Source organism: Anopheles coluzzii, chromosome 3 (assembly GCF_943734685.1).
Source record: "Anopheles coluzzii chromosome 3, AcolN3, whole genome shotgun sequence".
Classification (NCBI taxonomy): Eukaryota; Metazoa; Arthropoda; class Insecta; order Diptera; family Culicidae; genus Anopheles; species Anopheles coluzzii.
In genome coordinates, this window is record NC_064671.1 from 1,335,614 (window position 1) to 1,348,596 (window position 12,983).

Sequence of the window (12,983 nt, forward strand, 5' to 3'; positions counted from 1 at the left end):
GTTTTTATAAAAACATTCGTGACTCTTCATTTGGGACGGTAATCCATACAAAAAGCACAGGAGCGAAAAGAAATCGTGTTTTAATCTGTTTCCAGTGTGTGGGTCATTGTCAATAGAATGCTTTTCCAGCTTTTCCACTACAACTTATTCCAGTTTCTCGTTTGCCCTGCCGTGCACGATTAAAATATACAACCAACTTTGCTTGTTCAATCGTTTCAACGAGTTTGAAAATCATTGAGGTGATGATTTTTGGAATTATGTCAAGTATAAAAACACACACAGAAAGAGAGAGAGAAAAAACCATTACAATAAATACGTCCGAATCAAATAATCGTCCAAATCATGCAAACGGCAAACCGGTTCTGGCGGATGCTGCACGCCCGGTTATGGACACGGGGGGGGGGGGGGGGGGGGGGAGATCGCTTACTTTTTTTTTTTAATGCGTCATTTATTGATTGGGACCTTTTTATCACGATATTCGCGCAGCGGTTGTGTTTCGAACCGGTTGTGTGTGTTGTGTCGGTTGGAAAAGCATTGGAAGACACATGGTGGAACTTTATTTTACTACCAAAAATGTTAAGATCATTTCGTATAAAAACGCGTTTACACGGTTCGTCGTCTTTCTCCGATCACGGATTTGTGCCGCTCGTTGGCTTTTCACCCCCCAAAAGAGTGGTGATTTTCCCTCACTTTGTGTTTGCCTCGTTTGTTCGATCGCACTGTTTTGCGTTGGTTTCAAATTTGCTTTTCCCTGCTGGCCAAACACACTCTCCCTCCTCCGTGGCTCGAAATTAGCAGCAGACCAAACGTGGTCGCACACCGCCACATGGCAACCTCCTAGCAACAATACATACTATGCATGGAAAAAAGCTCCAAAAACCCGTGCACGCCTGCCTCTGTGTGTGTGTGTGTGTGTGTGTTAGAGTCGTGTGCGCAAGCGAGCTTCGCGAAATTTCCTTCTGCGCGGCCTCGTGGGATATGGCGCAGAAAACGCGCGCGCCATGGTGGTGTGGTGGTGGTGGCGGTTGGCTGAAATTTTCCGTTAGTGCCAACCACGAAACCGGGTTGGTGGGGTGGGAAAGCAATGTTTCTGCATCACTTTCCACACCACCAGCCGCCGGCCCAGTGTGGTGAGGGTGGCGTCTGAGCCTAAGAAAGGGGCCGCTGGTCTGCTTTCGAACGGCGCAATAAGAAGAGGAGAGCTGCTGCGGCCGTTTTTTCCCCCGACTTTAATTTGGTTTTACCCCCGTGCAGTTTGAAGGAGGCACGTTTTGAGCAGAATACACGCGCGGGAAACATAACAAGAAGCAGGAATTATGTTCGCACCTTTCGGTGTAGTATTCTTTCCATTAGGGGTTTGGAATTGCTTGGTGGAGGGTGAATGATTTGATTCAAGCAGCTAAACTACGAGATACGTTTTTTTCATAATTTTTCTTGCATTATTTTTCTCACTTTTTCTCTTTTCAATCTAATCCCATTCACATTGTTATCAAAATGTGGCCCAAACAGCCCTAACCAGTACCGCGGCAAACGTGTTTTCACTTCTTTAGCTTTAATTAAATCCATCCAAACATAGCTCGCAAGTGTCAGCTTTTTTCTCCCATTTCATCTCCCCTGTCCGACCCTATTTGGTGGGCTCAGTTTTCGATCGATACCACCATCATCGATGGCAGGCTTTAAATCTATCCGCACAGAAAAAAGAAAGAGTGTGTTCTGTCTCGACAACGCGCCACAGTGTGTGATAGAAAATCGAATCAACTCTCCACCTCGGTGCGCTACTCGTGGGGGCCATTTGCCATTATCAACCACCTCCTTGCGGCCCTCCAAACTTCACACACTTCCGTACACCTGGAAATAAGCTAAGGGGAAGTTGGGTGAAATCTATGAGACGGTGGTGGTGGTGGGTGTTGCTGAAGAGCGACCGAGATGCATGCGTGCTGCACAGGGGCACAAACCAGTTCATCCAGCAGAGGAAGAAAAGTAGGTTTAATCGGTTGCACGGGGAGGGAAAAGTGCAGTGCAGTGCAGTGCGCGATTGAACTGGATTCGTTTGGGTGGTGGGTGTGAAGGAAATGTCCTAGTTTATTTGCAACTTTATGTCTACCATTGCAATGGTACAAAGAAGAATCATATTAGCGGCGTGGCGGCGGTTTAATGAACGATTTTCTAATAACGTATCCACAATGGATCGATGTTTCCTAATCTTCGTATTGCGTTTTGTTTCGACAGGGCGGCCTGTTCAATTATTTCGATCGAACTGGATGATTATCGATTGCTTCTTTTTTGTGGTCTGTAATGAGTACTCCTTGTGCCTGCAATTGTCCATCAACCAAATGAAGAAGAGTGTGATGGATTGTGATGGATGTGTGTGTAGTGCTTGTAATGAGGATTCAATGGCGCCTTTGCGTGAATGGTTCTTGTGGAAAATTATACATTTCCCATTCGCATCCAAAATATTCATAGTGTACAAAGTCCTTCTACTTAAATCCTCCACAAAACGTTACATGACATCGGTGAAAAGATATCGAATAAAGAGACAATAAAATTCAGCATTTTTATTGCACAGCCCTTGGAGATGCCCTGGGTCACAATCTAATTAGTGAAATGGCAACCTCTACAGATCGAATGGAAATTACATCATCATCGTCATCGTCATGTGGTTATGTTTTATCGACCGTGTCCTCTGTCGTTTTGGGAGGTTGAAGTTTTCACACCATGGGGTGTCTCACGTGAGCATGTTTATCATACTTTTCCAATCTTGGTCCTTCTTTGCGTTCATTATGCCATTTCATCTAGGCATTTTTTAGATCATACAGTGTGATAAATTAATTAAACAGAGCATGAAGAAAAAGGCTTGTTGTGCAACTAAGAAACCCGAAAAACTATTATTAATTCCATCACGCAGAATGGAATTGATGTATGAATTTATAAAATAAGCGATACGAGATACTTTTCCACCAAATGCACCAAGAGTTATCGTCCCACGAGTTCACACCGCAGCAGTAATCAATCAGTGAGATTTTGTTGGAGGAATTGAAAGAGTTAAAATTTGGATCAAACGCAGCGAACAGCTGTTGATTGCTTCCACTTCCTTTCGGTGATGCATACGGACCTTTTGCGTGTGCCCAAAATAAACTAAAAACACCACAACGAAGGGCTGCCGAATGGTCGGCTATTACACCGGAGGGAAATGGGAGGGAAAACGGTGCTGCTTTCCATTTTCTCCCAAGGACTGTTCGCCTTGAAAGCAACGATTTTGGACGTTAAAATTGGCTGCTGGCGTGGACGGACGTGTTGGAAAAAAGAGTCGCAATCGCGGTGAAACGAGATTGTTGCTCTGGTTTTTTTTTTTTCCTAGGGATGCTGGTGAGTTTAGAGACACATTAGTCTTGATTTTTGTTTTTTTTTTTTGAGTCTTGTGTCACAAATTTAGGCGAGAAAGTTCATTCAACTCTCGCTTCCGATCGGCCGATGTGTCTTGCGGGGTGTGTTCCCTCGGTTACGTGACAATGCGCTTGGAAAGGTATTTTTATTGCCTCTAAATTTAATGATGGGGAGTTTTCGTCAAATTTATTTAGTTTTTCATTGAATAAAGACATTAATTTGAAGCTTTGGGTTGTCTTTACTGTTGGTAAGAGGTAGATTTAGCATAAAGATTTAAATTGAACGAAAAATCATACATGTAAAAGCCTACGCTTACTCATTTACACGTACTTTCCATCATTAGCATCCCCTTGTCAGCTAATGGCATAAGTGTAAGGTTGCTTGGCTGGTTTTGTTTTTTATTGCACACCACGAATTGTACTGTGTTTTTGAGGTGTTTGAGGTGTATTGTAAATGTTTGTCCCTGAGTGTCTCCCCACGCGCAATAGCCAAAACTATCGAATTGGGAAGTGATAGCAATAAACGCAAGCGCATTCAACGTTCCATTACGTTGATGGCTGTTCTATTGATTAGTGAGGGAAGTACTTTTTGTTACCTTCGTGAACACACACACACTTTGCTTGTACGCGGTGTGAAGCAGCCATTAAAGCGTATGACACACTATTTGTACGAGAGCTGGAAACGAAACAATGTGCCCGCTTTTTTGAGATAAACAGAGCGGCATGCTTTTAAACTATTATCTGGTTTCATTTGGGTTTTCATTGCCCGATGGGTGGTTTGAAGGGGACCAGACAGACTAGCGAAGACCACGAATAGTATTCCCCAGCGAATAGGCCTCTAAGTTCAAACACTTTGTTCGATGTGTCATGCGTGTTCTGTGTTACGATTTGGTTTACTTTCCTGGTGTGCGTATAATCATACGGATTTATTTTTATGTCCCTCAATCGTTTATTTTTGAAGATTGAATTTAGAACGTCCTCGCAAGATTACGCTGTTGTCTACACGTTGTATAGGTCTTCTGAATCTTCTCTAATGTACTATAATTCGCTGTGAGTTCTTTAGGAAGATCTCATACTCAAAGGCAAGAGTTATCAGAGCGTTGTTTTATAGTTAATAATCTTACATTATCTTCAGCCTGGTAACAACACAATGGGAGTCCGTTTTAATTCTCTCCATCCACCTTTTCCCATCATACATTTTTCACCCATCAAACGAACGGTGGTGTGGTGGTTCGTCGTCATGCGTGGATGTGTAGCCGCCCGCCGACCAGCGTCCGAAGTGCAATTAACGAATCCCAAGGGGCATAAAAGAAACGTCACTTATTTTCTCCTAATTTACGGCATCGATAAAATTGTTTTATTTTGTATGTTTTAATGCTGCCCTTGGGGGGCGCGGTTCGAGGATGGGAAGCAAAGAAAAGACAAACGGAAACTGTTGAATGAAACTATATTAACATTTTTATCGGTGCTTATGCGTATGCTGGAATAATTGTGACGAATCGTTACTTTGTATGTCCATAAACATGAGTCGCTCTGTGAACGTGGTTACGAACTTGTGTACAGCTCTGCGCAAGATAGACGACACTCACCTGCAGTGTCGGTCGGTCCGATTCTGTCCCCATTAGGAGGTAGGAAAGAACTCGTATTACTAAGCTTGCTTTTATTGTAAGCCTTGTACCTATATTTTCGAGACTATTTTGAGACAGAATGGAGGGCGCTCTTAACACTGTGTCGCCGGCTAAAAGTCGTTTTAAAATATAAAAACGAAACCTCTGCTGCTACCTTTGAGGAGCGAACAGTTCGTAAGCGCAGCTCTTGTGTCCGACAGCCCCAAACTACTTAGCTTGATGATGTGTCGTCGGTAACGCTCACCCTCTTGTCACCTTTGGCTGCCATCGGAAGTAAAAATACATGCCGCAGTAATTTATGACGCAGTCGGACCCCGTATGCTTCTCCTCATGCTCTCCTACGTTCGCTCCTGGGTACTATCAGCACGGTTGATCTTGGTTTTCAGCAGCAGTAGCGCGTCTCAGTCAATGTTTTTCGGTTGCGGTTGCGAGCATAAAACGTGTGTACATTGAAGAGTTTACCGACCGATCGACCGACGACCCGTCCACTCGTTACAACAACTTCCACCTGAGTTGCGAGCAGAGAACAGTCAAACCTCACTCGGATGGTAGCGCTTATGCTTTTCTTTTGGTTTTTTTTTCGAGTGTCGTGGTTAATATTCATGAACGTTTGCCTGTTTCATGTGTTTCCTCGTTAGGAGGGTGACGTTTAGAATTCTGAACACTTGATGCTACCAAAACCTACCGAGGGAGGTTCTGGTTGAGGTTGTAGATAATTATACGGGGTAGCAGCAGCGGGCTTTCCCTTTCCACATTGATTGCTTACAACTGTTTTGTCATGGTTCGTTTTTTCTATTCTTTCTTTCTTTCAGACCTCATAGTTTGATACGCAAATAGTGGCTTGTGAAGTTGAACCCATCCGGAAAAGTGTCAGCGCACCTTACATCAACCCTCTACTGCCTCAACTGCCAGCAAGATTCAACGTACACAGAGCGGCTGCAACTACCTCCATCACCGTGTTTCGGATGTGTGGCAGTGCATAATCAGCAGCAACATTAGTGAAGTCAGCGGGAAACAGGCATTCTTTTTCTGACCGTGAAACAAAGCTTCCCAAAAACGGCAACATGCCAGACGAAGACAAGGAATCGTCTGTACGGGTGGCCGTCAGGTGAGCATATCTCTACGTCTTCTAAAATTTCTCTATACTTTGTACAACATTAGCATTGGATTATTTCGATGAAATTGAGTTCAATTCGTGCTCCGCCTTTTCGGTGTTAAATATAGCCTCAGCAGTAACTGACCTTCGCAAGCGACTATATTTTTGTTTGGCGTTCAAGGCAATAATTGAGACATTGCTAACACCTCTGTGATGTGTTAAACTTAAAAGTGTACAGCTGTTTTCGACACCAGAATGAAGAGGAACACATTTCCTTCTCCCCCCCTAATCGAGGCGTCCACAACACGGCAGTCTTTATTACGCTCCACGACAGAGAGAGAGAGAGAGAGAGAGAGAGAGAGAGAGAGTCAAGCACAACTTTGTGGTTGAAATTTATTGATTTAGGTGTCTTCAACCCCGCGTTATGTTGTGCTGAGCGGGGTTTTAACGTTTCTTCTTTTGGTGATCTGTCGTCGTCAAACATTCCCATTCCCGGGGCTACGCTTTATTTGTCCTGTCCTCCGGCAAGTTTGGGCACCCTTCACACTCGTGTGTGTGTGTGCATGGTACGATCGTTGTGGCACCACCGACCCGTAGCAGTGAAAATGGTGTCCATTTTCATTACCACTTCCGGGAAGGGAGAACCTACGACCAACCGCAAGAGTCTGTTGTAGTAGTACCCCGTGCCTAAGGTTAGGGTGATCATGGAATGATGATCACGACTTGATGATGTTGATAAAATATTATGATGTTTGCTATGGCTGTGTGGTGTGGATTGTGGTGGTAGCCGTTGCCGTTCTCGCTTCTTTCCGTTGCAATTCAACCAACTGTGCGGCGTCGTGTGCATGCAGCGTCATTTTGCACTTTCAAATGTTAAATTATGTTTCATTTGACTGATTCAAAGGCAGACCCATTCACTTGGTGCATTTGTGTGGTGGATGTTTCTTTTCGGTCGGGGATGACTCGTGGCGTATACTTTAAACTGTGTGATCCATTCACCAGAAATGCGTCGTAGGAAGGTTTAGCAACAAGCTTGCTGCAAACTTTTTAGGCAAACTCATACATTATTGATAGGGCACAGAATTAGACTGCCTTTGAAAAACGCCACCGCCTTTTACTTTTACCGCTCACATATTGCAAGCTGTTGGAGTGGTGATTTAGCTTCCGAATATTCCACTACAAACCGCTTCATCGCACCTCAAAAGCTTGTTTTGGTATTTGTTTCGTATTCAAGGCCGTCGGAGGGAAGATTCACCTTCCCCACAAAAATGAAGTTACCAAATATACAACTTGTTTATTTTTCCAACTTTCCTTGACCGATCGAATCAGAAGAGGAGGACGCGCAATGTTTGCCAAGCTCATTTCCATGCCACTGACCAAATCAAACTAACGCCTCTCCAGTTCCTTAGATCAGCGCAGATCAAACATACTCTTTTGACGGTCAAATTGTGACCTTTTTGTATTTATGTGCCTTGGAGTGGCGTCTGCCAGTTTGGGTTAGTCTAAAAGTGCCATCATTTACCTCAGCACTTGATCAATCTACCAGCGTAACCTGAAGCTTAGCTTGAAAGTGTGTCCGTGACGCCTCGCGTAGACAACACCACGATCATTATCAGCGTCTGATAAACTGATGGTCCCAAAACCGATCTTAGGGCACTATTTAGCCACCAACTTTGACTAGCAGAACAGCTTGACTCATCGCGTTTTATGCTTCCCCGAAAGTGGAGCATCAAATAGGGTTGTTGTTTTTGGTGTACGCAGGGATCTCTTATCTTGTTTGTGCTCTAACCTTGCGCTCGAAGTTCGAATCGAGATAAACGTGCCATGCGGTCCACCGCTCCTGATCCCAGGCGCCGTAATGAATGTGCGTGAGGTAATCCGGCGTTTCTTTCACAAAAACGGCAGATTTCACGCCCCACGGTCATATCACACTTCGTCAATCACATTTGCGGCATGGTCCGTCTAGCGGCGTGACGAAAAGGCCCCGCCGGGAAGGGAGCGGGTCTGGGTTGGACGATTACCTCATCAGTCTGTCGGTACAGCGAGCGCGCGCCGGTCGGTCGGTACGTGTGCGTGAGCGCGTTTGGCACTACGCAAATCGGCCCTGCGCTGAAACCGTCATACAACTGTTTCGTTCGATCAACAGGCCAAATCCAGTTGGGGGCAATACACGTCGACGTTTGATGTTTCTCTCCCTAATTTACCAAACATCCGAACGATCAACGCCATGTTTGGGGAAGCTCGTGTGGAGGAAGGTGTTGGTGATCCATAAATGTAGATTTACTGACCGAAAGTGCGAAGGAACCGGATACACAGAGCGCGGGCAAGATAGAGAGAGAGAGCGAGAGAGGTGGTTTACATCCGTTGATGGAGTTGTTGATTCTTCCGAACTAAAGTTCTGTATCGATCGCTGATCTGGAGCAAATGGGTTCGTTGCTCGTTTGTTTTCCCATCGAACACTGGTACCGTTTTTGGTAACGGGTGCCGGTTTGCCGGATGGAAGCGTTGAAACATTTGAGCAAATATTGAGCCGGTATTGTTTTTTTCTGGACGCGGACCAGCTTTACTCAGGTGTCATGAGGAGCCTGAGCTCTAGTACATCATCGAGCTATTTCTACCGCGCACTCGGCGGAACAGCGAGAACTGTATGTTTGTTTTATTTCGTTTGATTTCAAACGCCCCAAGTTTGTTTGGAAACCATTTCCGCATCTGCGTGGGATAAAAGATGCTTTAAATTCAAGCATTTAAGTACTTGTTGTCGGTTGTATCGAAACAAATGCCCATGCAACTCACTTTCTTATCTGAAGTAATTTCCCAAGAGGCACTTAACATGGACACGGTAGTCGTCTCTGCAACCGCAGCGGTTTTACCGTGCCAGTGCACAAGCGGGTCATCGAATGTATCTAGCTCGACGCCAAGCGCGATGGAGACTTGCCGGGTCTAGTCTACGCGTGCCTCAAGGAGACGGACGAAAAATAGGACTCGTAGGAAAGATGGAGATTGTCTGTACGCGTACGATGGCCGCCTAAAATTAGGCGTCAATCTTGCGTGACCTCCGCCAACTTAATGCAATTACTCGGCTCGGCTGAACGAGAAGCCGGGGTGGGTGAAAGAGGGTCCATTTGTTGCAATGATCTCTTGGCTAGTGGTTGTTGGAGTGCGCACGGAACACAACAGAGTGTGCACTGTGCGAGAGTATCAAGTATATCCATCATCGGTGGTTGTGCTGCAATCTGTACGACAATAGTTGCATAGAAAACACTTAATTGAATATTGTGAACGCTCACGACTACAAGCCGTCACCCACCGTCTAGGCCATCGGTGATCAAAGAGATCTTTTGCACGTGCAAAATGGCAAAAAATCTGTGCCAGACAGACGTTGAAAAGAACGTCACAAACTGCACCCTTAAGTGGACAATTTAATGCTCAAGCAGGGCGTCGTCCCTCTTTTGCTATCAATTGTTTCAAGCACGTAAAGTAAACGGTTTGAGAAGGTACTCGCGATTGGCCGGTTGAAACGGATATGAAAGTGGAAAACACAACAGCCCCATGGAAGGAAAATTGATCTGATCTAGCTGGCACACGATCGTTTAGGAAGTAACGAGGTAACGAGTATCGAGGGAATTCGTCAGTCGGCTGCAGCTTTTCCAATCGATTTCGGTGACATTTTATGCGTTTTTTTACGGTTTCTAATGCTAGCGTATGAAAGCAACGCTGCAGGGAGTCGTACTTGGTGAAAGTACTTTCACTGAGGTTTGCAGCAGTCCCTGTGGTAGCGGATAGAGGGCAGAAAGCGGAAGGCAGGTTGATAAAAGATTGGATTGCCATCGGTGTAACGGTAGCGAGACGATTGTATCGAATTCCGATTCCGTACGAATTCCGGACCGTAAAGAAAAGCCTGTAAGTGCTCGATTGAAGTATTTTATTGGAGTTTTAATGAAGATTGCTAAGGTTGTATTGGGGGATTGTACGCAGCAGATACCGCAGTTTGGGTGTCGGATGTTGTTTTCGCTTCTTTGCGATACCTATGCGGGGGGGCAGTATTATTACATTGCAGTGGTGTAGTTTTGAAGGTGTACCCTTAAAGGTGACCACGAAGCATCAATAACTACGCGCCTTTAATCTTATCGATTTCCTAACGAGCTGTTTGGAAATTGGTTTGGGGTTTGGCTTTGCCACAAGGCCTTTTGATTGGACGCGATGCTCGTTTTGTAACGTCAGATGCCTTGTCGTTTCTTGGATTGTTGCCGATGTTGGACGTCGAAGAACCACATCGCGCTGATGGGGCGGATGGTGCAATGAACGGTTCGCCAACCATAAGCCAAGGGCTAGATGCTAATGAACCTGTGTGTTTCGTCCGTGCATTGTTGTTTTCGGTTGGTTGTGGTGGTGGTTAGTGAAAGACACCCTTTCAGTAATTCGATCCACGCACGATTAGCAATTCTACTGCCGCTGCTGCTGCTGCTGCTTGCTAAAACGGTTTTGCCTTCAATTTCCGCTTCTTCCCGTGCTGGCAAGGTGCCATACATTGCGGTTTTGGAAGCATCAATGGACGTTTGGTATGGAAGATGATACAGCTTGCTGTTTGCTTGCTTCCCTGCATTGCAAATCAATCGCTGCGGTTTCCTTTGATATATCGTTTGATCGGTTTGCGGCAAGGATATTGCAACTGCGGTAGTTGATATGGCGGCATTTTTGTCACCTCAAAAGAGAGGAGGGATGCTTTGCGGTTTATGTGGTGTTTGAGATTAGGGATGTCTGGTGTCGTGGTCGGTGTAAGATATATCGCGTGTTTGCTTAATTGTTAGGATGGTAACGTACGCCACCTCTAAATCTCGAGATCTCAGAGCAAAATAGGTCTATAGAATAGTGATAGTCAATGCCAGTTGTGTCGTTATAATAAATTGTGACGTCTATTTGCCGTGATCCAACCACCCCGTGACACAATGTTAAGGTCACACTCTGAAAGTGAAACACGTACGTTTGAAGCAGCACCTGTTGAAATTCGAGCACTGTCGTGTGCCGTATGGCCAATAAATTTCCCATGATGTCTTTTTGCCACAAACAAGGGTAGTGGCAGGTGGTTTGTGTGGAGTCGTTGCTTGAATGGCTTCCCAATATCCGGATATTGTCAATTTCCGCTGAATGATGATTGGGATCGGTTATGTATTTAACCGCAATAAAGTTCAATGCATAATGTGTGTGCTAGTTTGCTCTGGCGCACCCTTCTTTTTTTACAGAAGTCTAGTTAAGTTGAATTATTCCCTATGGTGGGATAAACAGAACAACAGTATGAACAGCACCGACGCCAAACACACCATCATATTACTAGCACAGGCAGGTCGTCACACACGGGAGGTCGTGAGACCTTGGGGAGGGCTAGAATTTCAAGAGCAAACACATCGGCATCAGTCAGCCCCCCGCATCTGTTGCCGCTCAGCTGAGATTGCGCTAAAACTGTCAGTTTCAAAGCTGTGGCGCTCAGCCGTCGGCTTCAAATGTGCGCGTGCGATTGAATCATGTGGGAACCTAAAATAAGCTTCAGTTTACACCGAATCCCGCCTTTTTCGGCGATGTGGCCACGTAGTGTCCTGCTTTGCGCTCCTCTCCGGTATTGGGGTGGATTAAAATAGATCATTATTTACGCGTCGCGAAGAGAGATGTCCCGAAGAGAGTTACGCTCACGACCTTCCTTGTGGGTTTTGGGGTGACCCTTTTTATTTTGGTACTGACGTTGGCGGAGGAGAGATGATCGGACGCGTTGAAGTTGTCGCAAAATCACAACGAATGCTCTGCTCTGCGTTACGTCACTTACGATGTGTGAGTATGTTTGCAAAAACAACACAGTGTTGAATAGGTCGAAGAATCGTTCTTTATGTTTGTTGACACCTGTGCTTTTCTCGCCAAAAGTCAAGGGCACGATGAAATATTTGCCAATGCTTGAGGAACAATCACTCGTAACTAATTAGGAGCACCATGAACATATCTGGAGAAGTTTGCGTATGACTCCCAGCAGTGAAGACCACCCTACACTGCCTCATGGTATTGGTTTTTCGCTGTCCACTTTAAGTAAAATTGTAAAAATAAAAGTACCTCAACCATGTACTACACACGCAATGTGTTGTGTGTTTGTTTGAAACAAACGCGCAAAGGTGACGCGCAGTAGCGTGCGAGTGACAATCGGTTCTTTAAATATTGTCATCTAGCGTGCGTTTCCTTTGAATTCCCTCAAAACAACCACTTTAAACAAGACATTGCTGTCGATGTGCTGCTCAAATCGTGACACATGGGACACGCGGCTTAAGCCAGTGAAAAGCGTTGTCGTGCCGAGCCGGCGGGGAAAAAAGCGGGAAGCTGGCTAGGAGGGCTACATAATGCGTGTAGGACACTTTGAAACCTAACAACATCCCGTCCAGGTAATGTAGATCTCAAGTAAACTGGGAAGGCAAGGGCAAGGGGTTTGTGTCTCTGGCTGCGCATAAACAGTGAGTCTGTTGTTCGTGTTTAAGAGGCTGAGCTTAGGCGTAATGTTTGCGTGAGGCAATGATGCTTGGTAAATATAGGATTGGCTCACTTGGTCGCTTAGTCCTCGGGTCAACTTAGTGTGGTGGTGCTGTGCCAGAGGTGAACACAGAACACCTCAACAGGGGGGAGATGTTTCATAACCGAAAAGCGGACACTTTGTTGTGGTGTTTGCACCATAGCCAAATTTCCCCTTCAAACTGAGGATGTTGGAGTGTGGGGCTCACGCGTAGTGTTGATTGTCGAGCAAATATTTAACCTTAAAGGTTAAGCGATTGTTGAGCGGAGTTTTTTTCTGCTTAGACATAGATGAAGAATGTACTTTCTTGTAAAGAACCTCGTTTTTTATCTAAA

The 12,983-nt window shown here is 45.3% G+C and overlaps 1 protein-coding gene across 6 annotated transcripts in view; it reads left to right on the plus strand.

Annotated features, from left to right (window-relative positions):
• LOC120959964 (kinesin-like protein KIF21B) overlaps positions 1 to 12,983 on the plus strand; it is a 40,930-nt gene that overhangs the window by 3,159 nt on the left and 24,788 nt on the right. For all 6 annotated transcript variants that reach the window (XR_007452781.1, XM_049610683.1, XM_049610680.1 and 3 more), the window contains exon 3: positions 5,824 to 6,119. Coding sequence is in view for 5 of the 6 variants with exons in the window: in XM_049610683.1 (XP_049466640.1) it covers positions 6,076 to 6,119 (44 nt within the window). In the remaining variant the exon portion in view is untranslated. The remainder of the gene's footprint in view (positions 1 to 5,823; positions 6,120 to 12,983) is intronic.